The 25,988-nt window shown below is 52.3% G+C and overlaps 14 protein-coding genes and 1 non-coding gene across 15 annotated transcripts; 11 read left to right on the forward strand and 4 right to left on the reverse strand.

The window, feature by feature from the left end:
- Positions 1 to 157: 157 nt before the first annotated feature.
- Positions 158 to 4,343, forward strand: SAICODRAFT_67318 (uncharacterized protein; the record flags this gene model as incomplete). The annotated part of the gene is made up of 2 exons (XM_019170304.1): positions 158 to 236; positions 383 to 4,343. The coding sequence occupies 2 exons, from the start codon at positions 158 to 160 to the stop codon at positions 4,324 to 4,326; spliced, it is 4,023 nt and encodes a 1,340-aa protein (XP_019022214.1). The 3' UTR covers positions 4,327 to 4,343.
- Positions 4,344 to 4,401: 58 nt separating this feature from the next.
- Positions 4,402 to 6,032, reverse strand: SAICODRAFT_60541 (uncharacterized protein; the record flags this gene model as incomplete). Its single annotated transcript, XM_019169774.1, has 2 exons — positions 4,402 to 5,936; positions 5,993 to 6,032. The coding sequence occupies 2 exons, from the start codon at positions 6,030 to 6,032 to the stop codon at positions 4,402 to 4,404; spliced, it is 1,575 nt and encodes a 524-aa protein (XP_019022215.1).
- A 133-nt stretch (positions 6,033 to 6,165) lies between these two features.
- On the forward strand, positions 6,166 to 7,705 carry SAICODRAFT_84049 (FAD dependent oxidoreductase). The gene is made up of 2 exons (XM_019171344.1): positions 6,166 to 6,523; positions 6,581 to 7,705. The coding sequence occupies exons 1-2, from the start codon at positions 6,311 to 6,313 to the stop codon at positions 7,643 to 7,645; spliced, it is 1,278 nt and encodes a 425-aa protein (XP_019022216.1). The 5' UTR covers positions 6,166 to 6,310; the 3' UTR covers positions 7,646 to 7,705.
- On the reverse strand, positions 7,681 to 8,050 carry SAICODRAFT_31578 (ATP11-domain-containing protein; the record flags this gene model as incomplete). Its single annotated transcript, XM_019167955.1, has 1 exon — positions 7,681 to 8,050. One exon carries the CDS (start codon positions 8,048 to 8,050, stop codon positions 7,715 to 7,717), a length of 336 nt encoding a protein of 111 aa, XP_019022217.1. The 3' UTR covers positions 7,681 to 7,714.
- Positions 8,051 to 8,808: 758 nt separating this feature from the next.
- SAICODRAFT_96229 (uncharacterized protein) lies at positions 8,809 to 13,140 on the forward strand. Its single transcript, XM_019172037.1, has 2 exons — positions 8,809 to 9,038; positions 9,090 to 13,140. Exons 1-2 carry the CDS (start codon positions 8,823 to 8,825, stop codon positions 13,089 to 13,091), a joined length of 4,218 nt encoding a protein of 1,405 aa, XP_019022218.1. The 5' UTR covers positions 8,809 to 8,822; the 3' UTR covers positions 13,092 to 13,140.
- Positions 13,141 to 13,342: 202 nt separating this feature from the next.
- Positions 13,343 to 14,112, forward strand: SAICODRAFT_9429 (uncharacterized protein; the record flags this gene model as incomplete). Its single annotated transcript, XM_019171930.1, has 3 exons — positions 13,343 to 13,442; positions 13,501 to 13,578; positions 13,634 to 14,112. 3 exons carry the CDS (start codon positions 13,343 to 13,345, stop codon positions 14,110 to 14,112), a joined length of 657 nt encoding a protein of 218 aa, XP_019022219.1.
- Positions 14,029 to 14,916, forward strand: SAICODRAFT_21136 (uncharacterized protein; the record flags this gene model as incomplete). Its single annotated transcript, XM_019166379.1, has 2 exons — positions 14,029 to 14,450; positions 14,510 to 14,916. Exons 1-2 carry the CDS (start codon positions 14,321 to 14,323, stop codon positions 14,914 to 14,916), a joined length of 537 nt encoding a protein of 178 aa, XP_019022220.1. The 5' UTR covers positions 14,029 to 14,320.
- Positions 14,857 to 15,987, reverse strand: SAICODRAFT_31579 (uncharacterized protein). The gene is made up of 2 exons (XM_019167956.1): positions 15,601 to 15,987; positions 14,857 to 15,548 (listed from the first exon to the last, which is right to left on the reverse strand). Exons 1-2 carry the CDS (start codon positions 15,841 to 15,843, stop codon positions 15,096 to 15,098), a joined length of 696 nt encoding a protein of 231 aa, XP_019022221.1. The 5' UTR covers positions 15,844 to 15,987; the 3' UTR covers positions 14,857 to 15,095.
- Positions 15,988 to 16,047: 60 nt separating this feature from the next.
- On the reverse strand, positions 16,048 to 17,291 carry SAICODRAFT_162966 (uncharacterized protein). Its single transcript, XM_019165638.1, has one exon. It carries the CDS (start codon positions 17,245 to 17,247, stop codon positions 16,114 to 16,116), a length of 1,134 nt encoding a protein of 377 aa, XP_019022222.1. The 5' UTR covers positions 17,248 to 17,291; the 3' UTR covers positions 16,048 to 16,113.
- A 583-nt stretch (positions 17,292 to 17,874) lies between these two features.
- On the forward strand, positions 17,875 to 18,572 carry SAICODRAFT_31580 (uncharacterized protein; the record flags this gene model as incomplete). Its single annotated transcript, XM_019167957.1, has 1 exon — positions 17,875 to 18,572. A coding segment is annotated over exon 1 (332 nt), but the record flags the coding sequence as incomplete, so codon positions are not given.
- Positions 18,573 to 20,511: 1,939 nt separating this feature from the next.
- SAICODRAFT_9433 (uncharacterized protein) lies at positions 20,512 to 21,516 on the forward strand (the record flags this gene model as incomplete). Its single annotated transcript, XM_019171933.1, has 4 exons — positions 20,512 to 20,849; positions 20,902 to 21,089; positions 21,143 to 21,287; positions 21,342 to 21,516. 4 exons carry the CDS (start codon positions 20,512 to 20,514, stop codon positions 21,514 to 21,516), a joined length of 846 nt encoding a protein of 281 aa, XP_019022224.1.
- A 203-nt stretch (positions 21,517 to 21,719) lies between these two features.
- On the forward strand, positions 21,720 to 22,616 carry SAICODRAFT_31582 (uncharacterized protein). The gene is made up of 2 exons (XM_019167958.1): positions 21,720 to 21,829; positions 21,884 to 22,616. Exons 1-2 carry the CDS (start codon positions 21,761 to 21,763, stop codon positions 22,532 to 22,534), a joined length of 720 nt encoding a protein of 239 aa, XP_019022225.1. The 5' UTR covers positions 21,720 to 21,760; the 3' UTR covers positions 22,535 to 22,616.
- A 118-nt stretch (positions 22,617 to 22,734) lies between these two features.
- Positions 22,735 to 22,807, forward strand: SAICODRAFT_t146. Its single transcript has one exon. It is a non-coding gene; the product is annotated as a tRNA-Lys (tRNA).
- Positions 22,808 to 22,864: 57 nt separating this feature from the next.
- Positions 22,865 to 25,024, forward strand: SAICODRAFT_67325 (uncharacterized protein). The gene is made up of 4 exons (XM_019170305.1): positions 22,865 to 23,413; positions 23,468 to 23,906; positions 23,960 to 24,166; positions 24,227 to 25,024. Exons 1-4 carry the CDS (start codon positions 22,879 to 22,881, stop codon positions 24,741 to 24,743), a joined length of 1,698 nt encoding a protein of 565 aa, XP_019022226.1. The 5' UTR covers positions 22,865 to 22,878; the 3' UTR covers positions 24,744 to 25,024.
- SAICODRAFT_31586 (uncharacterized protein) lies at positions 24,981 to 25,855 on the forward strand (the record flags this gene model as incomplete). Its single annotated transcript, XM_019167959.1, has 4 exons — positions 24,981 to 25,051; positions 25,105 to 25,260; positions 25,322 to 25,461; positions 25,629 to 25,855. 4 exons carry the CDS (start codon positions 24,981 to 24,983, stop codon positions 25,850 to 25,852), a joined length of 591 nt encoding a protein of 196 aa, XP_019022227.1.
- Positions 25,856 to 25,988: the final 133 nt, after the last annotated feature.

Genomic DNA, 25,988 nt, shown 5'->3' on the forward strand with positions numbered 1-25,988 from the left:
GAACCGAGATGCCCTCCGGCTGATCGTAAGCTATGGGCGTACCAGATAAGGTTCGGAGATGCGTCGTAGGACCCCGCTAGCGCCATTCACCTCGCGCGGACCTTCCTCGAATTTGAAGCGAGATCAGAGGTGCGCCGAGGACGGTACAGTACACCAAATGTCGATGAACTATTTCAGCAATCCGTGTCGGATGCTATCGATAGTCGATAATGACTGCCATGATATCGCGAGGGAGCGTATGAAGGTCGCAGCGACCTAACTTACTCGGATACCGGATCATGGCAGTCGCATATCTTGTGGACCATCTTAAAAGGGATTGATCCGCCACTTCCATTTGAGAAATCCAAGGAATTATATCCAACCACTATGCACGCTACATCAGACTCTGGAATCAAGATTGCAATCGACCGCGGAGGCACATTTACCGACGTCTGGGCGTCGTTACCTGGCAAAGGCGATGTCATCTTCAAGCTTTTGTCCGTTGATCCCGACAATTACCAAGACGCACCAATCGAAGGTATTCGTCGCGTTCTCTCGATGCACCTCGGAGATGAGTTGCCTCGAGGACAGCCTCTACCGAAAGAGCACCTTCACTCCATCCGTATGGGCACTACTGTCGCCACGAACGCTTTGCTCGAGCGCAAAGGTACCAGACATGTTTTTCTTGTCAACAAGGGCCTGAGAGACCTTCTCATCATTGGCAACCAGTCGCGCCCACGTCTGTTCGACCTGAATATCGTCAAGCCAGATGTTCTCTTCGATGAAGTTGTCGAGATCGATGAACGTATCACCGTTGAGGGATTTGATGAAGATGTGGATGGCACCACCAAAGACCCAGAAGAAATCCCTGGTGAACTGGTCCGTGGTATCAGCGGTGACATGCTCAGGATTCTCGAACCTCTAAATGAAGACACTACTCGAGCATCCTTGGAAAAGCTCCGGGCAGACGGCTTCACCACGCTCGCCGTATGTCTCGCACACTCCTACATCTACCCGTACCACGAGCAACGCATCGCCGAGATCGCATCCGAGATGGGATTCTCGCATATATCTCTCTCATCCGCAGTCGGCGCGAACATGATTAAGATGGTCCCTCGAGGAAGCTCGGCCTCCGCAGATGCTTACCTCACCCCGGAAACCAAAAAATACATCGAAGGCTTCTGCAAAGGATTTGAAGGAGGCAACTTGGACGGACTTCGGTGCGAATTTATGCAGAGTGATGGAGGTCTTATCGGGTACAAGGGCTTTGGTGGTCTTCGCGGTATCCTCAGTGGACCAGCTGGCGGGGTGGTCGGCTACGCAAGAACCTCGTATGAGGGCAAAACTCCTATCGTCGGTTTCGATATGGGTGGAACGAGTACGGATGTCAGCAGGTACGGAGGCGCATTCGAGCACGTCTTCGAAACTACGACAGCCGGCGTCACCATTCAGAGCCCCCAGCTGGACATCAACACTGTCGCCGCTGGAGGAGGTAGTATACTATCTTGGCACAATGGTCTCTTCAAGGTCGGTCCTGAGAGTGCATCTGCTCATCCAGGACCTGCTTCATACCGTAAGGGTGGCCCATTAACGGTCACCGACGCCAACCTTTTCCTCGGACGCCTCCTTCCCGAATACTTCCCGAAGATCTTTGGACCCAATGAGGACCAGCCTCTGGACAGCGACATCGTTACCAGGAAGTTCAACGAACTTACCAAGGTCATCAGCGCCGACATCGGCCGCGAAATGACATCCGAGGAGGTGGCAAACGGCTTCATCGAAGTTGCCAACGAAGCGATGTGCCGGCCTATCAGGGCGTTGACCGAAGCTCGTGGTCATGAGACTGCTGCGCATAACCTGGGAGTTTTCGGCGGAGCCGGTGGTCAGCACGCTTGTGAGATTGCCTGTAACCTCGGGATCTCTCGAGTCATCCTGCACAAGTACTCCTCTATCTTGTCAGCGTATGGTATGGCACTCGCTGAGGTTGTGCAAGAAGCACAAGAACCAAGCAGCGAAGAGCTGATTGCTGATTCCATGTCTCGATTGCGCAACAGGCTGGCTGCTCTCAAGGAGACGGCAGCAAAGGAGCTCCTCGCTCAGGGTGTCTCAGAGGAGTCGATGACATTTGAAGCCTACCTTAACCTCCGTTATCAGGGTACGGACACAGCTTTAATGATTCTCGAACCGGAGAGCGGAGATTTCAAGGCTGCCTTCCTGGAGGAACATCTCCGTGAATTCGTGTTCGTCTTCCCGGACGACCGCAAGATCCTTGTAGATGACATCCGTATCAGAGGCATTGGCAAGAGTGGCGAGAGTGCTAAGGACAACGAGTCTCTGGCGGCTGAGTTGGGCCACATGCAGTTCGATACAGTTGACGAGACTGCATCGAAGGAGACCAGGAGTGTCTTCTTCAAATCAATCGGACGATGTGACACTCCGGTATACGTCCTCGACAACCTTCCACCGGGATTGAAGATCGAAGGACCTGCCATGATCATCGACAAGACACAGACCATCGTCGTAGTCCCGGGTGCAGAGGCACGTATCATCACCTCTCATGTCATCATTGATCTTGAGATTTCAGCAACGAAGGTTGCTGCCTCGGCGACAACTGTTGACCCTGTTCAGTTGTCTGTCTTTGGTCATAGGTTCATGAGTATCGCCGAGCAGATGGGACGCACTCTGCAAAGAACCAGCTGTTCCCTCAACATCAAGGAACGCCTTGACTTTTCTTGCGCTGTCTTTGGACCAGACGGTGGTCTTGTTGCGAACGCCCCTCATGTCCCTGTCCATCTCGGAAGTATGAGTTATGCCGTGAAGTACCAGCACGAACTTCTCAAGGGCAAGTTATCTCCCGGAGACGTGCTTGTGTCCAATCACCCTGAGTCCGGTGGCACGCATTTGCCAGACATCACGGTGATCACCCCTGTCTTTGAGTCCACTGGCAAGGAGATTGCGTTCTACGTCGCTTCTCGTGGCCATCACACGGATATCGGTGGTCTTGGTGGAACGTCCATGCCGCCCAACTCGACTCAGCTATGGCAAGAGGGAGCAGCGATTCGTTCATTCAGGCTCATCCACAATGGCAAGTTTGATGAGGTCGGTATCGTCGATATCCTCCTTTCTCCTGGGAACTACGAAGGCTGTAATGGCTCTCGCCGTATCAACGACAACCTGTCAGACTTGAAGGCGCAAGTTGCTGCCAATAACAAGGGAATGGTACTCATTCAGCGCTTGATGGAGGAATTTGGCCGTGAGGTCGTGCAGCTCTACATGAACGCTATCCAAGCGAACGCTGAGATTGCTGTTCGTGATTACTTGCTCAGGACGCGTGAGAAGTTCGGCTTCACCATCCTTCAAGGCGAGGATTACATGGATTCTGGATCTATTGCCAAGTTGGCTGTCAACATTAAGCCTGATGGCAGCGCGGTCTTCGACTTCACCGGTACGTCATGCGAGATGTACGGCAACATGAACGCACCTCCCGCGATTACCTATTCAGCCATCATCTACTGTTTACGTCTCCTGATCGGTACCGACATTCCCCTCAACCAGGGATGCTTGGCACCTATTGAAGTCATATTACCCAAGGGCAGTTTCCTTAACCCCACCGCAGGCGCTGCTGTTTGTGCAGGAAACACTCAGACGTCTCAAAGAGTTTGCGATCTCATCCTGAAAACCTTCCAGGCTGCCGCAGCATCTCAAGGCTGCATGAATTGTCTGGGTTTCTTCGGCGAGGGAGGCGTCGACAAGGACGGTAACAAGCTCAGCGGGCACGCCTACGCATTCGGCGAGACCATCGCCGGAGGAAGCGGGGCTGGTCCAGGTTGGCATGGAGCGAGTGGTGTTCACACGCACATGACAAACACACGCATCTCCGATCCCGAATTGCTCGAGAAGAAGTATCCTGTCCTTATGCGTGAATTCAGTATCCGTAAGGACAGCGGAGGTCGTGGTCTGTTCAACGGCGGTGACGGTGTGATCCGCGACTATCAATGTCGCGCTCCGTTGAAGTTCAGCGTCATCACTGAGCGCCGCGTACACCGTCCCTATGGCTTAAACGGAGGCGAGGAAGGGCAATGTGGTGCCAATTACTGGGTGACTAGCAATGAGGATGGGTCGGAGAGGTGGATCAATCTCGGTCCAAAGAACATGGTGAGCATGCAACCTGGTGACCGCTGTGTCATTCACACACCTTCCGGAGGTGGATGGGGTGCTGTGCCTAAAACAGGCGAAAACGGAGTGAACGGGGGAACTGCCAATGGTGCGACGACGGCGAGGGAAACTTATCCGAGGGCCAGTGGAAGTCTTGCAGCATACACGACAACGCAAGCAGAGGCTGCTTAAGGGTGGAATATAGCGATAGATATTAGTAATGGTGATCCATATTAATCACCATACGCATTTATCGCGCAACTTGCATCAAGCCAAGCTCAACAGCCCTCCTCTGCCTTCCACCAGATACTCCCAGCTTCCAGTTCTTCCCAGATCACGGTCTACCCACACGGCCTCAATCGCCTTTCGACCTTTACGAATACTCCCGAGGTCCCGTTTCCGCTGCATGTTCTCAAGCCTATCCAGAACAAACCGTCGATCTTCCTCAGATTGAACACCTAAAGTACCTATGATAAACAACGGCCAAAGTAACGTGGCTTTGTCTGGTAGTAAACGCATCATGTCGATAACTTGACCCGTCAATTCCTCCATACGAGGCTCGGAGGGTCCAGCCATTTCAAGCCTAGCAAAGAAGTATATGAGTGCCGATAACCGCTTTATCTCTGCGATGGCGTCCAACTCAGGGTTAACCTCTGGAGACCACTGGTAAAGGCTATAGAGTTTGCGTCCCACTTCATTCCGTCGTTCGGCAAACTGCTCTGCTGGGCCTTCATCTCTTCGCAGTTCACTCGCCATATTCGAGATTTTCGAAATCAGTTTCATCAGCTCCCGTGAACACCCCATCATCCCGTCAATCTCGCTCTCGTCATCTCCGTCAAACCACTGATCACACTCGAACAACAGCTCACTTTCCCATGCTGTTCGACCCATAACTTCATGAGCCACAAAGTACATGGTGATGAACCGCCTGAAGTTTTGGTCTTGTCTCTCTGAGTTCCTGTAAAGGTCGCACAAGTTTCGTGCACCTTTGAGATGGGTCACCCACTCCCGATTGCACCCTGCTGCAATCTCGAAAAAGCAGAGCATTAATGACGTGGCAACAATATTGTCTACCACACCCGACTGTAAACTTCGTTGCATATCCCGTCTTAAGCCATTGAGGGCCTTCGATTTGTACGTTAATGCCAGGTCAGTATATTGCCTGTCACTTGTTATTCGGAGCTCGTCCGCTGAGACAGCAAGAACCGCCTGCAACAACGTGGGTGATGACAGCGCAATGGGCGTGATCACTTTGAGGTACGGGTTGAAAGAGGATGTCAAAGTGCAAGCCGGACAAATCCTTTCGATGAAGTATTGGAGGAGGTGAGAGGTGATGGAATCGAGTTGGTATAGCGATGGCGTGAAGAGTGACATGCTGCTGGCGGACAGCAGTGTTGGGTTGGTTGTGGCAACATCTTCAGAGAGAAACACTTGTCGTGGATCGGTTGCGGAAGCTGGCCAATCACCATCCGTCACAGCGTCAATTTGATGCTCTTCAAGATCCGGTTCCTCCCGGGTCCTCCTGCCAGTACCGACAAAGTCCCTGTACGTAGTATTCAGAAACATAAACCGACCTTCGAAGGCCCTCAGATCGACCACATGGTGTAATCCGAGTTGTGTCTCGCCCTGTTTGCGTTGTTTCCCAGGCTTGTGCTTGCTCCAGACACCTTCACGCCCGAAGGTGATTCCTCTCGCCTCTGCATCCTCTTTCCACTGGAGTTTCATTCCGTACTGGCAGCTGTGTCCCAGGCGTGTACAGGCGGTGCAAGAAGGACGCTCACCGGTACAGCGAACACGGCGCTCTTTTCGCAGGTTAGTCAAACGACCGTCTAGAAGCTGGGCTGATCATGATCCGTACCTTTGCACTTCCAGCATCCGTTTCCCCTTGCAATTGCCATTGATCTCGATCGATTCGACATAGCAGATGGGCGGACTTGAGACGTCAACGTATGTACGTAGCACTCATATCGATAACCCAACATAGGGAGAAACCGCGCTAGCGCTGCCGAGCTTCGCTGCCGTACGCATCCTCGCAATGACCTTCCTCCAGAATATTTGGTATCGGTAAACGGTTCATGTACAAAAGTTCAAACGATTCGCCTATGGCGATGACTGTATATAGACCAACTGCTGGATCAAGACGTTGTCTCTTTCGAACATAGTCAACAAGCTTACCATGTCGCATCCTCCTCCACAGTCTTCCAAGATCCTTATCCTCGGGGCCGGAACATTCGGCGTCTCGACCGCCTACCATCTCGCCAAAGGGGGCTACTCAAATATCCACGTCCTCGACCGCGCCGATGTCCCATCACCGTACTCCGCCGGAACTGATCTGAATAAGATCGTGAGAGCAGAATACGATAATCCGTTCTACACTGATCTTGCATTGGTACCCTATGCCGAAATGCGAGCGTCTGAAAACTAAGCTTACGTTTTGGACATACAGGAAGCAATTCAGGAGTGGCAGAAACCACCCTTCGCACCATATTTCCAGAAGACTGGATATCTTGTCTGCACGTCAGCTGCGGCTCCAGAGAAGTCTAAGAACTCGCTTGCAGAATCTCTTTCGTCTATTTCCTCACACTCTGCCTTTTCAGGTTCTATCACCAAACTTGCGGATCCCGACGCTGTGAGGAGGAAGGTGCCGCAACTGACTGGGCCCTTAACAGGATGGGCAGGATACCTGAACAAACACGCAGGCTACGCTCAGGCTGCTTTGGCCGTAGAAGCCCTAGCAAGGGAGTGCACTAAGCTCGGAGTGACTTTCAATACCGGCGAGCAGAAGGGCCGCGTAGCCGAGCTGCGCTACGACTCCTCCGGAAAATGCCTTGGCGCGCTGACAGCTGACCAAAGCTTCCACACTGCAGATCTCGTCATTGTATGTTTGGGTGCCCACGCAGCCTCGCTCATTCCTCAACTCGCTAAGCAGCTGACAGCAAAGGCTTGGGCAGTCGGCCTGATCCAGTTGACCGAGGAGGAGGCGGTGCCAATGCGCGGAATACCGGTGGTTAACTGTCGTGACCTCGGTTTTTTTTTCGAGCCTGAGCCTGGGACGAACGTGTTGAAGCTTTGCAACGCGAGCGCTGGGTATACCAATAGGAATGCATATGGAGTATCCATCCCCACGGAAACGAATGAGGGGATTCCCGAGGAGGACGAACTTGCGATTCGGAGATTATTGAGGGAGGCGTTGCCACAGTTTGCCGATCGCCCGTTCGTGGAGAAGAAGATCTGTTGGTGTGCTGACACCAAAGATTCGGATTACATCATCGCCTCTGTACCCCAAACTTCGGGACTCATGGTGGTGAGTGGCGATTCGGGACATGGATTCAAGATGCTACCCATCGTCGGAAAATGGGTATGGGAGTTCCTAGTGAAGGGAAAGAGGCCCGAGTGGTGGCAATGGAAGAACCAAGAGCTGGACGAAACGGGTGAGGAGGACATCAGCTGGCGGGTGGGTACAGTGAGGGATATCAAGGACGTTGGACGGTTTCGCGCCGTAAAGATATAGTGTAATTTAACTATACCAGATCATACCTCATCTCAATGTATATCGTACCCTATGCTGCTTTTGTTCTGTCTAGACGAGCTTAGCACAGTCCTTCAACAGCTCATCCAAATCAAAGCCCTCTCCACCCTTGTTAAACCCCTTCAACAACCTCAACTTCCTATCACCATCCTCCGTCCCCTCCTTAGCACCATAAAACCTCTGCAGAGCAAGCACCAACCACCTAGCATCATTGTCACTAATCCCCCGATCCGGATCAACCTCTCCTCTCACCAATACCAACTCATGCGACTTTGCGAGATCGTGATAATGCGCGAGCGTGGTATGCGGACGCGCAAACTCTCCCTTCAACTTGTATTCACCAAGGTTGGTGAAGAGGACGTGGGATATGCCATTGGCCGGGAACATCCACTGCATGAACTGCATCTCAATACCCTGCTCGCCCCGTGGCAGCGGAAGAACGAACATCGGGTTCTGTTTTCCAACTGCCTCCATTTTCTGGACTGTTGGTGCTTCGGCTGTTGCGCACATGAGGGAATTGTCGGATGAGTGTCGTGCTCGCCAGATGAGATCAATTTCTTTGGCGTTGGCGTGTTTGGACAATGCCTCGACGTCGACAAAGGATGAGAGACGCTTGACACCGTCCGGGGCTGTCTCCACCACTTTCTTGGCCTTATCCAGAATTGGTGCATGCTGCTTGCTTTTTGCCAGCTTCAGGCTACCATCAGGCGAGTTCAGTGCCTCCTCGAGCCTCGCTAGCGGATCAACCTTGCTGTGGGCCTTGCGCTGTGCAGCAATCCTATCCGCGTACCTCTGCTTCAACTCATCGATGTTCGAGAGACCCTCCTTCTTTGCCTTCTCCTTCAACTTTGCCTCGTACTTTTCCCTGATGCTGAGCTGTGCGGCATCCTGCGCCTGTGCGAAGACAACAGCAGAGACGGACGCATTGCGCCTGGCAACACCAGCGGCACTTCGGTAAACGGCGTTGTTCAAGGCGGACTTTGCAACGTTCAGTGACATTTCGCCGGACTTCTCTGAATTCTCTGAATTCTCTGATTTCTCCGACTTCTCCTCCCTCCTCGGATCTAAGGCACCAGGGCACACGTGACGGTGCGCGTATACCGTACCGTACGTCGGTAGGGCCTCGGAGGTGAACTCCAAAGGCAGTCAAGTCGGAATAATGCAGACCTGCTGGAAGGATTTGACTGATCCGACGGCGGTCGATGCTGCTGTGTACTGTGAATTCACGGGCAGGGGCCGGCGGAATCTGATTGTTGCAAAGAGCTCGCTGTTACAGATCTTTGACGTTTTTGACGAGGAGCGGGAGATTGCGGTCGAAGAGGAGACTGAGAGGGAAGATGTTGTATTGCCAGGGAGAGGTGAGGGCGAGGAGCAGGTACCTTCGCGTGATTGGCGGTCCATTGAGTGATGTTGACGCGAGATCTAGGGCTTCTTGAATGATGTACACCTCCTACGATCCCGACAAGATCGCATTTCTTCGCTTGTATTTGTCGCAGAATTTCATCTCAACGGCACAATCACTTCTCTAGCAACAATACGCACGATATCCCCCACTACACCAGGTGCGGAATCTCTTCTGATATCCTTCCGCGACGCGAAAGTGTCACTGGTGGAATGGGATGCTGCGAACTACAAGCTGCAGACGGTCAGCCTTCACTACTACGAGCAACATTCTCATCAACAGCCATTCACGCCTCGAGGTGACGAAACGGACTCAAGGTTATATGTCGATGCGACCGGTCGATGCGCGACGCTCAACTTTAACCGCGACATGCTGGCCATCATTCCCTTCCGACAAGAGGACGATGATCTGCTCGAGGATGCGCCAGATGGAGAGCAACAGTCCGATAAGCCATACCTGTCATCATTTGTCCTTCACGTGTCTACGCTCGACGAAGCGCTTAGCAATATTACCGCCATGACTTTCCTTCACGGATACCGAGAACCTACGGTCGCGCTCCTGTATACTCCACATCGCACCACGACCTCTCTTCTCGAGCATCGAAAAGACACGAGCATTGTCTCTGTCATCACGCTCGATATCTCATCCCGCGCATCCTCAACCATCTACACCATCAACAATTTGCCTTACGATATCCACTCCGTTCTTGCGTTACCAACGCCCGTCGGTGGTCTCCTATGTATCGGAGCGAACTCTCTGGTATATATCGATTCACAGGGCAGAACATCCGCCCTCGCCGTCAATGGCTATGCAGCGGAAACTTCCGACTTCACGTTCGTCGACGAGAGCGCACACAGCCTCAGACTAGACGGCGCCGTTGCTGTTCCGTTAGGTGGACCTGACGTTCTGGTGGTTACAAGGCAAGGTCATTTGTGGAAGCTGATCATGGAAATGGACGGTGCAAGGGTCGTGAAGATGCATCTGGAGAAGGCGGTTGTGACGGGTGATCTCTTGAGATTTGCCGGTGCAAGCTGTGCTGTTCAAGTAGGAGACTCCCATGTTTTCCTTGGGAGCCGGGTCAGTGATTCGATTCTGTTGGGTTGGAACAGGAAAGGTGAAGTCAAGAGTGATAAGCTGGCAGTGAAAGCAGAAATTAAGGATGAGGATGAGGATGAGGATCTTGACGATCTCTATGGTGATTCGTCCGCAAATCCTGCACAAGAAAAGAAGGCACAGAAGGGCGAGCATGTCTTCTCCCTTCACGACAGCCTAACGAATTGCGGCCCTATCCTCGACTTCACCGTTGGTGAGCCTCTGTTCGCTGATCCCGCACAGGCCCGGCGTCAGGCTGGCATTACGCCAGAACTCGAACTCGTTTGCGCTACGGGATCTGATGCGTCGGGCGCCCTGACGGTGATGCGGAAGAGCGTGATGCCTATCGTGGAGATGGGCTTAGAGTTCAAGGGTGTAAGGGGATTATGGACATTGAAGGCAGCTGATGGAAGTGACAATTACTTGGTCATTGGCGGTGAGGAGACGAGTATGGTCTACGATGCGTCCCAAGGTTTGGACGCAGTGGAGGGAAGTGACTGGGAAACTGAAGAACGTACGATTGCTGTCGGTGGCGTAATGGGCGGATTGGGTATCGTTCAGGTTGGCGAGAACGTGTTGAGGCTGTTTGATACCCGTTTGAAGTTGATGCAACTGGTACCTGCGACCGAGGAGGAGGGGAGTGAGGATGCGATTATCCTTTCAGCTCATTTCACGGATTCTTATGTCATGGTTACCCTTGACAATGGGAAGTTGGTTACGTTCAAGGTAAACGGGAAGAGTCAGGAGTTGGAGGAGATGAAGAAACCAGAAGCGTTGGCGAAACCCGAGGTCGTGGCAGGTGCGCTTTTCGCCTCACGAGATCCGATGTTCGACATGGGTGCGGATGTGAAGAAGGAAAATGAGGAGGTGAAGGCCAATGCAGGGAAGAAGAGGAAGAGGGAGAACGACAATGAAGAGGATGGCGTCTATGGTGATGCAATTTCGGCTGCGAAGAACGCAACTGGTGTAGAGATCGACGAGAAGAACGTGTCTGTGCTGGCTGAGCAGAATCCCGAAGGTGTGTTGCGGCAGTTTTCCTATGTCGTCACCGCAAACGGTGCTCTGCAAGTTTACCAGCTCCCGGAATATACGCCAGTGTTCGAGTGTCCTGGATTCGGAGGACTACCCGCAACGCTGGTGCATGATGAAGGTGAAGCTGCCACGGAAGGCGATGAAGGTAAGGTTGTGGAGATCTTGGTTACGGATATGGGTGATGAGAGGAAGGAACCTCATCTACTGGCAAGGACACTACGGAACGACATTGTCATCTACAAGCCTTACCAGCACGAAGGAAAGCTTCGCTTCACGAAGGTGCCGTGCGATGCTGTGACGAGACAACCGATTCATCCCGACACAGTTATGGATGGTGTTGAACAAAACGAAGGTGTCGACTTGAAGCAAGCAAAGGTGAAGCAGATGGTACCGTTTGAGAACGTTGCCGGGTATTCCGGTGTCTTCTTGCAAGGCAAGGCGCCCTCATGGATTATCAAGACGGCAAAGTCTCCGGTACGGATACACCCAAACGCATCCGAGACACCCGCGGTGGCATTCTCGACCTTCTCCAACCCCATCCAAGAGAAGGGATACATCTACGCCGATAACAATGGCAGCATCCGCATCGCTGCCCTCCCCGATAGCTTCACCTTTGACAACAAATGGTCATCCCGCACAGTCCCAATAGGCAGAAACGTCCACGCCGTCGATTACCACCCCAAATCCCAAACCTACATCATCGCCACCTCCGAAAATATCCCCTTCGAACTCGTCAACGAAGACAGCGAACCCGCCGTCGAATTTGACAAAGAAAGTCAATTCCTCCCAGACACCCAACACGGTGATCTATGTCTCGTGTCACCCCACACCTGGTCCGTTATCTACCGCCACGAGTTCGCGCCGAATGAGTTTGCGTTGAGTGTGAAGACTGTTGATCTCGAGATCTCGGAAGTGACGAAGAAGAGGGCGCAGTATATTGCGGTCGGGACGGGGATGTTTAGGGGTGAGGATTTGGCGATGAGAGGGACGGTTTATTTGTTTGAGGTGATTGATGTTAATCCTGAACCCGGAAAGCCAGAGACGAATAAGGCGTTGAGGTTGATCTGGTCTGAGGAGGTCAAAGGAGCGGTATCGGTCGTGTGCGATATCAACGGGTATCTGTTGGCGTCGCAAGGGCAGAAAGTCATCGTCCGCGGGTTTGATGAGGGCAATGATCGTCTCGTTGGTGTTGCCTTTGTTGATCTGCACATGTACGTCTCCATTGCCAAAACCCTGAAGAACATGCTCTTGTTTGGTGATATTGCGAAGAGTATCTCGTTCGTCGGGTTCTCTGAGAACCCTTACAAGATGACCACGTTCGGGAAGGACTCTGAAGCACTGGAAACCGTCGCAGGTGACTTCATCGTCAAGGGCAGCGCTTTACGCTTCGTCATTGCAGACGGCCACGGAAACGCCCACATCTTCCAATACGATCCCGAAAGTCCGCAATCATTGGCAGGCGAGAAGCTTTTGCGACGAGCAGATATCCATATCGGTCACCAGATCAAGACGATGAAGATGCTGCCCAAAGCACTCCTCTCACGACCAGGAGGTGAGGAGGGTGTGGAGCAGTATCTTTGCTTAGCAGGCACCCTCTCGGGAAACCTCGGCATGGTGACCCCCATCTCCGAACGCGCATACCGTCGTCTCAACATCCTCCAAGGTCAAATCGCGACGACCGAGGAGTCCGTCGCCGGTTTGAACAACCGCGCCTACAGACTCTCCACCCATGTCAGCCGCACATCCAACGCCATGCGCGGAGTCATCGACGGAAGTTTGGTGTCGACCTTTGCGAGTATGTCAACGACACGAAGAGCAGAGATCGCGAAGAAAACGGGAGCTCGGAGTGAGAGGATCCTGGATGATTTATTGGAGTTGGATCGTGCTTTGGGATACTTTTAGACTTCTGAAAACAAATATCTAGCATTGTATTTTCCCGCGTACTTGAGGCGAGCTCGCGTACCTATCAACCGCTGCGCACTGAAATCACGGCCGAGCCTCACTTTAAACTCGAAGCACTGATAACGAGATACGGTAGGCCGTGAACCCTTCAATGTTACATTTCCGTAGACGAAGCATTCGTTTAAATAGACGAGGAGTTCCTTATGCAAATCAAATCTCCCATACACTTCCACAGACCAAGATCAGGAAGTATGTCTATGGCAGCTATGAACACAGAAACGGAGATGTTGAGAACCCATGGGAGGGGTGGAGCTGGGAACATTGGGAACGATGCGGATATGATTGTTGAGCGTATGTTGTCTGCTGCAGGCTGCTTGCGTATGCGAAGGGTTGACAAAGTGGATAACAGCGGTTGTGATCCCGGTGAGTTTGGCAGGCGCTTCGGGAGAGGCCTTCTCGACTGGACGCGGTGGCATTGGGAATATGGGTAAATTATGCTTGGCGGTTTTGTGTTCACTTTCAGGCTCATGTGTGATTCACAGGGAATGTGGATGAGAGTCGCTCGCCGCCTGCACCGGAGCCCACGCAGTTCATGGCACAACCACCCGATGCGCCAGCTCCTGATCCCGACATTGCTTCTGGAGGTGATGGCTACGGAGAGCACCGTCACTACGATCACGAACATCATGACCACCACTCCGGCTCCGGCTCCTCCGCCACAGCAGCAGGACAAGGCCTCTCCACCGGCCGCGGCGGCGCCGGAAACGTCGAACCAGACCACGAAACCATCGGCGAAAAAGTCGAAGAAGCCGTCGGAATCGAAGACCACGACCACCCCCGCCGCGGCTCAAAGCACTTTACAGCAGGCCGTACTGAACACGGTGAACTCACCCAAGAAGAGGTCGATGGAGGGGTGGAGACGATCAAGAGGAGGAGTAGTAATGCGCCGAAGGATTTGGCTGATGCGGGTGTTGCGGATAAGTTGAAGTATAAGATCAAGGGGTTGCTTCATAAGGAGTAGGAGTAGATGTATGCTGTTTCTTTGGAGTTTTTGTTCTCGTTACGATAGTGATACCTTCTTTACCTTCCCTTCTGGTCGGCTCTCGAGACGGCCCGCCCGAACCCGCCACCCGGCGACAGAGATAAGAGAAAGTACGTCATCTGCAACTCGCTGTTATAAAGTGTAAGTCCTCCGCAATTATTGTTCAATCGCAATAACATCAATCGCAATGTCAACAACAATCCCAATCCTCGAGAACGACGGTGATCGCGTTCGCGTACACGGCCCAGACGAAGTAACCTCGCACGGTAGAGGCGGTGCCGGCAACTTTGGCGTCGACACAACTCCCATGATCGATCGTACGACCCTCTCCCTCTCCCTTGATCCAAGTTCAATCACTAATCGTTGTGATTGACAGCCAACGTCGTCCGTATGGAAATGCCAGGCGCACACGGAGAAGCCTTCTCAACAGGCCGCGGCGGCACAGGAAACATGGGTAACGCCGGCTCAGCCCGTCACCACGTCCCCGGAGATCCCTCCGCCGTAACAACAGACGAATTCTCCTCCGAACAGATTTCGCCTGGTCTCGAAGCCGGTGAAGGGTTCTCCACTGGACGCGGCGGAGCAGGGAATGTCGAGCCGGCGGATAATTCGGTAGGGGTTGTGGGACATGGGAATCATGCGCATGGAGCTGTGGGTGGAAGCGTTGATAGTGATGCGGTTATGGAGGAGAGGAGGGAGAAGGCGCCGGAGGGGCAGGCGGATGCTGGGCTGGCGGATAAGGCAAAGATGATGATTGCGGGGCTGTTTCATAAGAATAAGTAGGTTGGGCTTGGCCGTGGAGTGTATGATACCCGTGTTATCCGTTCTTGGTCGTACGTAATATGATAGATGTATTCTGTTCCTCTAAGAAATATAACGCCGCGATCAATATCTCGACACAACTCCGTTCGCCAACCCCCATTTCGCTAAACACAACCACAACGCCGTCTTCTTTGATTTGTTTACTCCTTCTTGCCCTTCTCAGGCTCAGTCTTCTCCGAACTCTCCTTATCCCCACTCTGATGCGCCTCTTTCCCCTCAACAGTACTCATCCGTCTAATCCTCTCCTCACACGGATCACTGGCATCTTTATGCCCACTCCACTTAGGCGTCCCATCAAGCACGTCCATAACCCGATACTTGTAAAAGATATGACACTTTGCCTTCCATACATCCGGAACATACGTCTGATCCGCCTCGGGATTCTTAAGACCAGATGCCTTGCGAGGGAATTTAATGAGGGTGGGGAATAGCATCACCATGTTTCGGCCTTCGTCAAAGATGGGAGACTTGCAATTTTTGCAGTGGAGTTTGCAGGGCAGGTCACGGTCAGGTTTGTCGTGTTCGGAGTTGTAGAAGCCGATGTTTGAGGCGGGGGTTGTTATGTGGATATCCTTTTTGTGGAAGATTGCGGCCTGTTACATCGTTAGCATTCCATGCAATTGGACTATTAGACATGACACATACCCATTGAGCGGGAGCACCGTGTAGACGCTGACAACCCTTACAATGACAGAACTTGACATCGAGTGGATCACCCCTTGCCTCGTACTGTACACCGCCGCAGTAACATGACGCTTCCCAATCTGCCTTGAACTCCTTATCGAGCTCAGCGAGGCCATATGGAGGCTGCTTATGCCAATCCTCGGATTCACCAGCGACTTTCCTGCTGTCGTCTTTGTTTGCGGAGGTGGAGGTAGAGTTGGACATGATGGGGGGTGCAGAGTGGAATGTGCGGACGACTGTGCGAGTTCGAGTGGTGAGACGGAGTTGTTGACGGGTAGCGGTGATGAATATTCTCTTTGGGATTTTCCGGATCAAGAGCATCAATCTGATTTTTGGTGTTGAGTTTCGTCTTGCGACTTCGAACGCTTCCTATGTGCGCGGACTCCTTGACGTCACGCCTGATATGACAATGTCGATTAATAAATAAATAACAAAAATAAAAAACGCCGAAACACCGTAGCCAGACCAGGAGCCCTAGTTCAAGTCACCACTCCCGTCAACCTCATCCCAATCGTCCCCGACTTCATCCCCAACCTCATCCCGCTCGTCCACCACATGCCACTCCGCACCACCCCTCTTCAACGCCCTCATGGTTTTCCTCGCAATACTATCCACATCCATCGTCCAGATCTCTCCATCACCATGTGCAGCTTTACTGATGTGTCCTGCGTCGTGTGTCCATAGTCCCTTCTTCTCGTTCGTGGTGGTGAAGAGGTCGTAAAGGACTTGGCCGAGATTGAGGGTGTCGGCTGCTTCGCCCGAGAAGGTGTGCTGTGTCCATCCGAGATACGCTGCACAGCTCGCTAAGCAACTGGTACCCTCCACGAACCGCTCGACGACGGAAATGTCCATCGTGGCAATATCTTGCTCCACATGCATAGGTAACCGACTCCGCCCGCTCGTGCTCCAGTCTCGTCGGATGTAGACGCCTGGGTCATGTACCACTAGATTTGGTAGAACGATTGCGTGAGGTAGTTTCACAGAGAGATACGATGCTGTCAGCCAGATAACGTGTGAGATGTGCGAAAGGACGGTCGTGAGGTGTAGTGCGTCGAACTTTCGTAGTTCGCGTAAGTCGGGGATTTCGAGACCGGCGAGGAAGAAGAATGTACCGTTTGCGAAGGTGGATTTTGTTAGTCGCATGATGCAAGCGAGGTCGGCGATTTCGCAGTGTCGTTGCTCGGCCAAGTCGGTGAGAGCGGTGTCCAGTCGCGCTCGTGCGATGACGATACTCGCGGCAGCCTTATCGACTTCTCGTGAGCGCTGCGTCTTCTGGTACTCCTTTGCATCCCGAAGCTGCTTTTCCCTCGCAGTAATATCCTCCCTCTTCGCCCTAACTCTCGCCCTCGCCTGCCCAACCCTCTCCCTCTCCCTCTCAACCACCACCCTAACCTCCCCCGTCCTCCTCCCCACCTCCTCTCCTTCTGCCTCCCTCCTCCTCGCCCCTCCGGCCTCCTCCGCCTCGACCCACCTCCTAACCTCCGTCGCCGCCCTCTCCTTCTTCGTCAAGAGCTTCAGTATCTCGTACCGAAAGAGTCGGATACGTTCGCCGACGCATGTTTCGCAGAAGAGGTGTTTGCCTTTTTCACAGCAGATGCCGCATTCCATAGGAGAGCATTTTCTCGATATCGTTGCTTTGTGGGGTTCTTCAGTATATGGAGGCGGCTGAGGATGTCGTACTGCTGTGTGCAAAATTCTTGACACAGCGCGTCTTAGGCGCATCTGCGCGGAATCAGACCAAACCACAAACAACCCAACAACTCCATCAAAATGCCTTCTAAACGAAAGCAGGCTACGCAGAAACGATTCAACAGAATGAAGGCTATCTGCTCGTACCACCCGACCGCCCCCATGCCTTGTCGATGATGTCCGTGAAACAACAGCAACCAAACCACCAAGGACCCAGCAGAGGTCTGAAAACATCATTGAAGTTCCAGATGAGCCTACCCCCGTTGACCTTGACATCACTATCGACAATTTCACCGCTATGGTCACTGTCACCCGCGAACCAAAGGTAAAATACGCCCAGGCAGCATTCATTGTTAACCCCATCAAACACTGGGCGGATGTCGAGGTCGAGTTGAAAGAGGCAGTGCTCGAGGAGTTACGGGATGATCAAGACCTGCCTGGGGGTATTACCTTACGCGATTTCACCGCAAAAATGTCCTGGAAGGTACTCCGCAGAAAGAGTCGAGACCGTGATGCTCCGTGGAACCGACTACGCCGTGAACTCAACTGGAAAACCTTCGTCAAAGCTGTCAATGTCAAGCGCTATCACCTAAGCCCGAATGGTAGGCCTGCATCAACGTCCATTCGCATTACTCCCTGCCAAAGTCGGCCTACCAAAGTGACGACGACTCCCAGGCCCCGCTACGCTCCTCCCAAGTCAGGAAACGGTCTCAAACTGCTCAGCCTAGACGCCCTAAGAGTGCTACGGTTGCGCATCTTCAGAATATTGAAGCTGGATTCGAGGGTGACCCGGCTAAGTACGACAAGCTTGCTGCGCTACGAGCACTTCCAGCCCGCTGGATGTGCTCAAAGCATCACCAAAGCATCTGCTACATTCACCCTCTCAGCGGAGTCCATCGCCGTGTCAACTACATGCAGCAAGACCGCTGGGCAATTGCTGTTGTCGAGCCTGGTGCTACGGTCACCATCGAAAGGCCTCCCATTTCAGACTCAGTCTTCAAGGACTTTCACGAAGCATTTCAGCGAGCGGATATACCGGCTAGCACACCTGATTCCCCCCCCAGCTCAGCAGGGTATCCAATGCTGCCTACTCCGCTGTCTGCTGACATGGTGCATCCATTTAGTCAAGGCACCCTAGCCCCTAACCCCATGAGAGGCTCCAGCCCTCTTATGGGACCAGCAGCAGACGATCTGGATGGATCCCTGGAGTTTGTACGGGAGCATTTGCCTGCCTACACCAACTTCAATATCAATTATTGCCAGGCAGGGCGTAATTGACAATGGCCTACGCCCCGAGGACTTCAAGCGGTGCCCAGGAAGGATATTGGAGTGATCAAGATGGGATGGCTGATCACAATGCAAGAATTCTGGCCTAGATGGAAGACTGTTCAGTGAAATATGCATGCTTGGAAGCGGACGCTTGAACCGCCAGTTTTTGAGGCCGTGGACGACTGAAAGTTTGATAGATGCTTCATTGTATATAGGTCTTTATTGTAAAAAGTTTTCGCTTCATTCTAGTTCCTGGTTGTTGAGCATTAAGCTTACTCAGTCTCCGTACTCAAATACAAAGGTTTATATAGTGTCAAGATTTATGCACATAGCCTACCGAAGGGGTTAGCTGCATGACTGAACCCCGACTTAGTGCCTGCATTTGGGCACCCATACAGCCATTTTATGAGGGGATGTGTCCGTGGGAATTGCAAGCCGTCAGAAAATACATATATTGCTTACTTCGACTATTCATCATCATCCGCAAAGACAGGTTGAGGTCCCTGCAACTCAGCAGCTGCAATCAAGGCCGTTTCACGACTGCTGTTGATATAAGCTGTAAGCTGTTCCTGGGTTATTGCATAACTGCAGTTTGTGAACATGTTGAGGATTTTGTCGCTTTGAGAGTTGATATAATCGATTGAGCAGCGTATGAAGGCTTCAGGATCTGACTTAGCGAAATCATGCTCGTTGTTCTTCTTCATCCAGCTTTTCATCATGCTGAAACAGAGCTCAATTGGATTTAGGTCTGGGGAGTAAGGTAGTAGGAAATGGATTCGACAGCCGGCTCTTTCGACTAGCAGTTCAGCAACCCTTGGATCGTGATGAATAAGACAGTTGTCGAGTACAACAACGCTGTTGGGACCAGGGTAAGGCCCTAGATTGGTAGGAGTTTCTCTTCGACGAATTTGACAAAGCGGTCAGCATTGAAAGACCCCTGAAAGATCCACAACGCACGGAGACCTGTCGATGTGAGTGCTGGCAATACACTCCAGCGCTTGGAGTGAGTGAGAGTGCGGTCTTCAATGGCACGGTTCCAGCGGGAGCATAGCCAAATTTGCGGTGAGCCCTGCGCTCATCGACGGCTGATTCATCGAGGAAAACAAGCCAATCCTGCGTGTAGTAGGCCATTTGGATTGTGTGGTTTACCCGTAGCATTCCATTACGCTGCGCTGCCATGACGGTCAACACCTTACGGGTATATCCAATCTTGTGGAGGTAGCGCATGATCTGAAAACGGTTGAGATCGCAAGCGAAGGCTTCGTTCATGTAATCGGCACAGTCTTCTTGGTAGAGAGTAGGGTTTGGTTGTACAAGTACTGAATATACTGCATGCCATTCAGTGAATCCCTCATTCTTACTCGCCAGCCCTGGATATTCATCGATTTGAGGCTTGCGTCCACAAGTATGATGACCGGCACGCTCACTGGTATCCTGCTCTTCATACCTCTTGACAATTCGGTAAATGGTGCGGACTGAAGTATTTGCGATTTCACTGAGTGTGATGGGATGGGCTCCCCTGATGTAATGGTAGATAACTATATCTCAGACGGGGTCGGCAATGATCTTCCCATGCATTTTCGGCTTATCCTGGCCTTCCTAGGCCTTTAATGGAGTTGTTTGGAGGTCTTTTTACGGGAGGGTAGGCAAGATTGCGCGCACCTGCAGTGCATTGTGTCAAGAATTTTGCACATAGCTGTAAGTGCGGCGCGGCACAGTGTGGTGCATTCAGTGCCGTTCGCTGTTGTCCAGCACCAACACCGTAATACCAACCGACGACAAGTTTGAGTCGACAACTTGGGGTTATTTTGAGAAGCTTTTCTGCTATTCTGCTTTGCATTCTGAGGTCATTTATCCAGCATACACCCTACTTTCCTCCGCTTTTCCACGCTTACTACAACCCCTTTATCAACAATGTCCACAATCGCCCCCCTTAACATCACCCTCAAATCAACCGGCAACGCTCGCAAATTTGGTATTCCTACCGGCTCCACTCACTCCGTCTCTTCCCCTCCCTCCGCCGCTCACGCAAACGGGATGAATGCACTTTCTCCCACGGCTCTGAAGGACGTTACGAGCAGTGCGGTTAACACGAGCGTCACAATTATGCAAGATGTAAAGAGTGATGGGCTCGGTCATAGTTCGGAGGATAGTTATACCGCTTTAGAGAGCGATTCTGAGATGGGGCTTACGTCTCCCCCTCCCATTCCGGTCAAGAAACCGCGGGATCTTCCTGCTTCGCCTGCTAAAAGGTCAAAGTGATTACGCGGCTGCTGCTCCAGTACATGCTAATGAGTTTGACAGTCCTGAGCCTTTGAACTTGACCGCGAATGAAAGTCCAAAGCGCAAAGCTTCCGAAATCCGCTCCGTCCCAGGTTCCCCGACGAAATCCGCCGCCAACTTGGAGGACCAGAAGTTGAAGGCAAAAATGGAACTGAAAGCGAAGGCCAGGCAGAATTTGCTACAGCCGTTGGAAGCTTTCGATTTAGACGGTAGATATCGATAGCGGTGTTGTCCTCAGCAATGCTAACCTGACGTTCTACAGGGATGACGGCCCAATACGAGGAAGCCATGATGACCATCTCGAAGGAGGAAGCGAACTTGTTCAATGAATATACGGCACTTTGTCAGGATATGCAAGCTTGGTCTCGATCTCGTCTTGTGGAGGAGAACCTTCGCGTCAAGAGACGGTAGGCATTTGACGGGGAATGGCTAACATCATAGAAGCTAACGATGACTTATAGTGTTTCCGTCTCCGTCAACTGGATCCGCAACAAAGAAGCCGACCTTGAGACGCTCAGGCAGGGTTTGGTAACAGTCATGGACAGTGTCAAGAAGGCTTTGGACGGGATGTTGGCGATGAGCATGAACGAGGCTGGATTGGGTGGACTCGATTCGGAGGTGCGCGATTACTACTAGGAGATTGCAGATAATAAGATAGGACTATTTGAGAAAGGGCTGGTATTTTTAGCAAGGACGATTGCCAAGAATGGACGATGTATTTCGCACTCCACACGTTAGAGCACGTTAGCAGAGACGGCTTGGCGCTTCTGTCTGTTCTCCGGAGCCGAGTGACATCAGCGCGCGCAGAGAACCGTCACCTCCTTTATAAGAGCATTTATGCCCGAGTAACGAGAGATGAGTTGTACAACAAACGAACAAAATGAACGCATACGGACTTGACGAGAAGAACAAGGGTGGTGATGTTGGTGTCAGCGTTGACGCGGCCGATGTGAGTGTGCTCTTTCGTTGAAGTGGATCAGTCTCTAATAGATAGCATACACAGCTCGGCTCAAACGCTCCATCCTATCATCGCAGATTCTCAGAACGTCCTCTAGAGACAGTCGAGAAATTCGAAAAGGCAGTTCGCTCCCAGCAGCGTCACACTCGCAACCCATCCGATCAAATCGATATGCTCGACTCGTCACTTTTCGGGGTCGTCAAGAAGGGCGGAAGGCCATTACACCACAGCGGACCCTACGACGCAGCGATGAAGCCCGAGGTATTGGAGGCTACAGCACTTGGTAACCAACTTGCCCTCGAAGCAACCCCACAACGAAACATCGAGGAGGCAATCCAAAACCACGTCCCCCTCGATGGCACCGCCGCCATCCCCCCCGGCGTCGGCGGCATGACCTACACCGAGCAGGACATTGAACAAGATGAAGGTCTGGGTCAATATCCCGGCGTCACGTACGACTCCGGCGACACCGAACGCCGCGGGCAAGGAAACTGGGACGGAGCCTTCGCGAGTCAGTATCGTGATGATGGCGAGGCGACGGAGGAGAAGGTACGGAGGAGGGATGGGAAGGGTGATGTGCATTTTGTGGAGGAGGATATTAGGGAGGAGGAGGCGGAGGGGGTGTCGAGGAGTAAGAGTTTGAGAGGGGCTGTTAGTGGGTTGAAGAAGAGGTTGTCGATCAAGAGGCATAACTAGATGAGAGCAGAGGCAGTGCATGGAAGATTGTATGAGTATTGGATTAGAGTTATGGAGTTGGATAGATGAGGTTGGTTGGCTTCTGGATCAGGGGGTTTTCGAAATATAATTTGCTTGTTGCTCACTTATATCCCCTATCCTCATAAGGATCACCGCAGCAAAGGAACGTGTAACCAACATTGATGAATCCTCATCAACCAGCCTGGCTAGCTCAATCGGTAGAGCGTGAGACTCTTAATCTCAAGGTTGTGGGTTCGACCCCCACGTCGGGCTTCGGCCTTTTGTCTTCCTATCAATTTGGGTTAGGGCCGTTCCCATCGACGACGACGACGAAGACAACCGCCATGGACCATTTCGTTACGGCGGTGACGGGGACGACCTCTGCTGTTGCTCTCGTTGGCATCGTCGTGTTTGCGACCGGGATTGTCAAGTACTACCAGGCGCCGAGAGATCGGGATGCGTTGTGCACGCTCGTGACCATCATCGCGCTGTCATCGGTGTTGGCGACCGTACTGCTGTTTCCTGTCGATGTTGCATTGGTATCGAATACGACGGATAATGCGACTGGGTTGAAGAAGGCGTGGGCGACGGATGAGAAGATTGGGCAGATTCTGTTTGGGTTGAAGGTGCTGTATTACAGCTTGTACTCCCTTGATGTGGGATTCGTACTGTTGTTCATTCCGTTCACATACTTCTTCTATGAGGAGTGGGATGCGGACTCAACTACGGGTGAGAGAGTGAAGAATTCGTTAAAGTACTCGGTGTTCTTTCTCTTCACCGCTGTCGTCCTGTTCTTGATTGGGTTCTTCGTACCGATCGCCAAGGCGGATAAGGCGCATCTTGATCTGGATTACTTCAAGAAATTGCTCGCCGGGAACCGTATGTCGGGTTTCTTACGCTCTTCGTGCGTAAAAGGCTAATGACGCCTGACAGACAGCGAAAAAGCTCTCGCATTCACAATCGGCATCCTCCTCACTATAGGCTCCGCCCTTTTCATATCCTATACCGCACCAGGCCTCGCTCTCCTCCCTCTCTCCCTCATCTCACCCTCCTTGTCACCAGTCCCAACCACCTCCCGCGCTGATCAAGCTCTCGCTCATAACCGGGAGCGACAGCGTGCGATCGAGGTCAAGTACGCCGGAAGCCATGCGCAGATGAACTCGAAGGATCGGAGAGCCTTGGAGGCGTTGCAGAGGGAGGAACGGACGTTGGTGAGGCATGTTAGGTTGGCGGAAGAGGCGGGGAGGAAGAGTGGGCCGTTGAGGTGGGTCAGAAGGGTGTTTGGGAAGATGGGGAGGGTGGGGAGGGTGGTGCTTGGGTTGGTGGTTGGTGCTGGTAGTGTTGTGACGGTTGCGTCGATGATAATCTCAGGGTGAGACGAATTTCTCCATCTCCGGTGAGATGTTGAGCTAACTCGATTCATAGGATCGAGAAGCTTACAGGTAGTGTTTGCGGCCGACGCTGTGGATTCATCCTCGACAGGACGCCGAAGCTGTTCAATCTTGTCGACCGGGGTCTCGTTATGTCCTCGCGGATATTCCCCTTGGATTACATCATCACGACGTTGCTCGTCCTGTTATTCTTCATGGCGACAATGCTGGGCATTTTGTACATCGGCATTCGCGTGTTATGGTACGCGAAACTGGTGCAAGAGGCGTCCTTGGACTTTCTTGGCTTACACTTCTCGTACAGGGTAAACATTTTCCGCGTCCGCCCAGGATCAACACAACCACAAGGCCTCCTTCTCCTCGCCTCCCTGCTGACTCTCACTATCCTCGCCATCAACTACTCCCTCGTCACCGTCGTCGCACCCCAATACGCCCACTTCGGCCACCAAAAATTCTGCAACCATACCCTCGGCAATGGCTTCATCCGCGACTGTACCGACTACCCAGACCTTATCGTCCCCTGTGACGCATCAGCCCCAACAAATATCTGCACACCAACAGTAATGTCCTCCTTCGTTGACCGCGTTGGGCTCAATTACCCTTTTTTCGGACAAGTCGGGTTTTGGTCTCAATGGATTTTCGTGGGCGTGTGGGTTTTGAGTGGACTGTGGATTTTGGTGAGGGGGGTTAGGTGGGCGAGGGAGGAGGATGAGGATAGTGATGATGAAGTGGAGGATGGGGATGAGGAGGAGAGTTTGTTGGGGAGTTGGAGGAGGAGAGTGAGTAGTACGGTAAGGGATTTGAGGAGTCGGGATGCGTAGATTTTTCGTGAATGTACCAAGGGTTCGGGGATTAGGTATGACCGTGGGGCTTTTGCGAGCTCGGTTCTCATGCTACTACGGCCCTCAAACTTCCCGGCCGCGGAGGAACTTAGTGGATACCATCTATAAGCTTCATGGGAGCCTACAGGTTTAAATCTTTCATAAATCAAGTCTCTGAGTGCCCAGCGGAACCTTAACATTACGCTGCCTCGGTGAATTCAAAGTGAAGAATCTACAATGGGAGCATCACGATCGTTGATATGTCTTTGTCTTCACTCATCAAGAGTGGCAGCGCGCCCTGCTCTTCGGTAGGTAATCTCCATGACTGAACAAGAAATCAGACTGACAACGTCACCCACAGACAAGCATCTACCATCCTCCCTCGGACAGCACCATGCCAGACCGCACGGTCATTCACCTCAAGTCCTGTACTCTTCAAGAAAAGCAAGGCCAGCAAATCAAAAAAGGAGGACGAGCTTGACGATGGCATAGATCTACCCAAATTCACCATCGAGCCGTTCCAGGACGACCTGGACAGAGCCATTAACTGGCTATCAAAAGGAAGCCGCAAAGCTGAGGCAAGGAAGACAGAACCCGGCGTTGTTGGATAACCTGAAGATCGAGCTGCCAGAATGTGCGTTGCAGTTGAAAGATGTTGCGATGGCAAGTTTGAAGGATGGAGAGACAATGTTGGTTAGTGTGTTTGAGGAAGAGGTGGGTTCTTTGGATGATTTCTTCAGTTTGTCAAAACTAATTATCATGACCTACAGCACGTGAAACCCGTCCAGACTGCAATCCAACGATCACCACACAGCCTCAACCCTTAACCCGCCTCCGGCAACCCCCTCGGCCTCATCATCCCCCTCCCACAACCAACCCGGGAAGCACGAAACAAAATGGCAGCAGAAATCTCCAAAATCGGAGAATCCTCAAAAACAGTCCTGAAACGCGCACGTCAAGATGCGTTGAAGTTGCTTAAGAGTGCGCAGTTGCCGAAGGATGCGAATAAGGAGAAGGAGGTGGAGGTTGAGGTCGAGAAGGTTATGAAGGAGGGGAGTGATGGGGTGATGAAGATTGTGGAGGCTACGAAGAAGGCTGTGTTGCAGTGAGGGAGTATACGGTAATGGAGTTGGGCATTATAAAAAGCATACGATATGCGATAGAAGAACCGCGGTATCGCCGTACGGTCCGTGCAGGCCCGGACACGTAAAACGTAAGGAAGATTCAAAAACAAGTACGACTCAT

The sequence above is a fragment of the Saitoella complicata genome (genome assembly GCF_001661265.1).
Source record: "Saitoella complicata NRRL Y-17804 unplaced genomic scaffold SAICOscaffold_22, whole genome shotgun sequence".
Taxonomy (NCBI): Eukaryota; Fungi; Ascomycota; class Saitoellomycetes; order Saitoellales; family Saitoellaceae; genus Saitoella; species Saitoella complicata.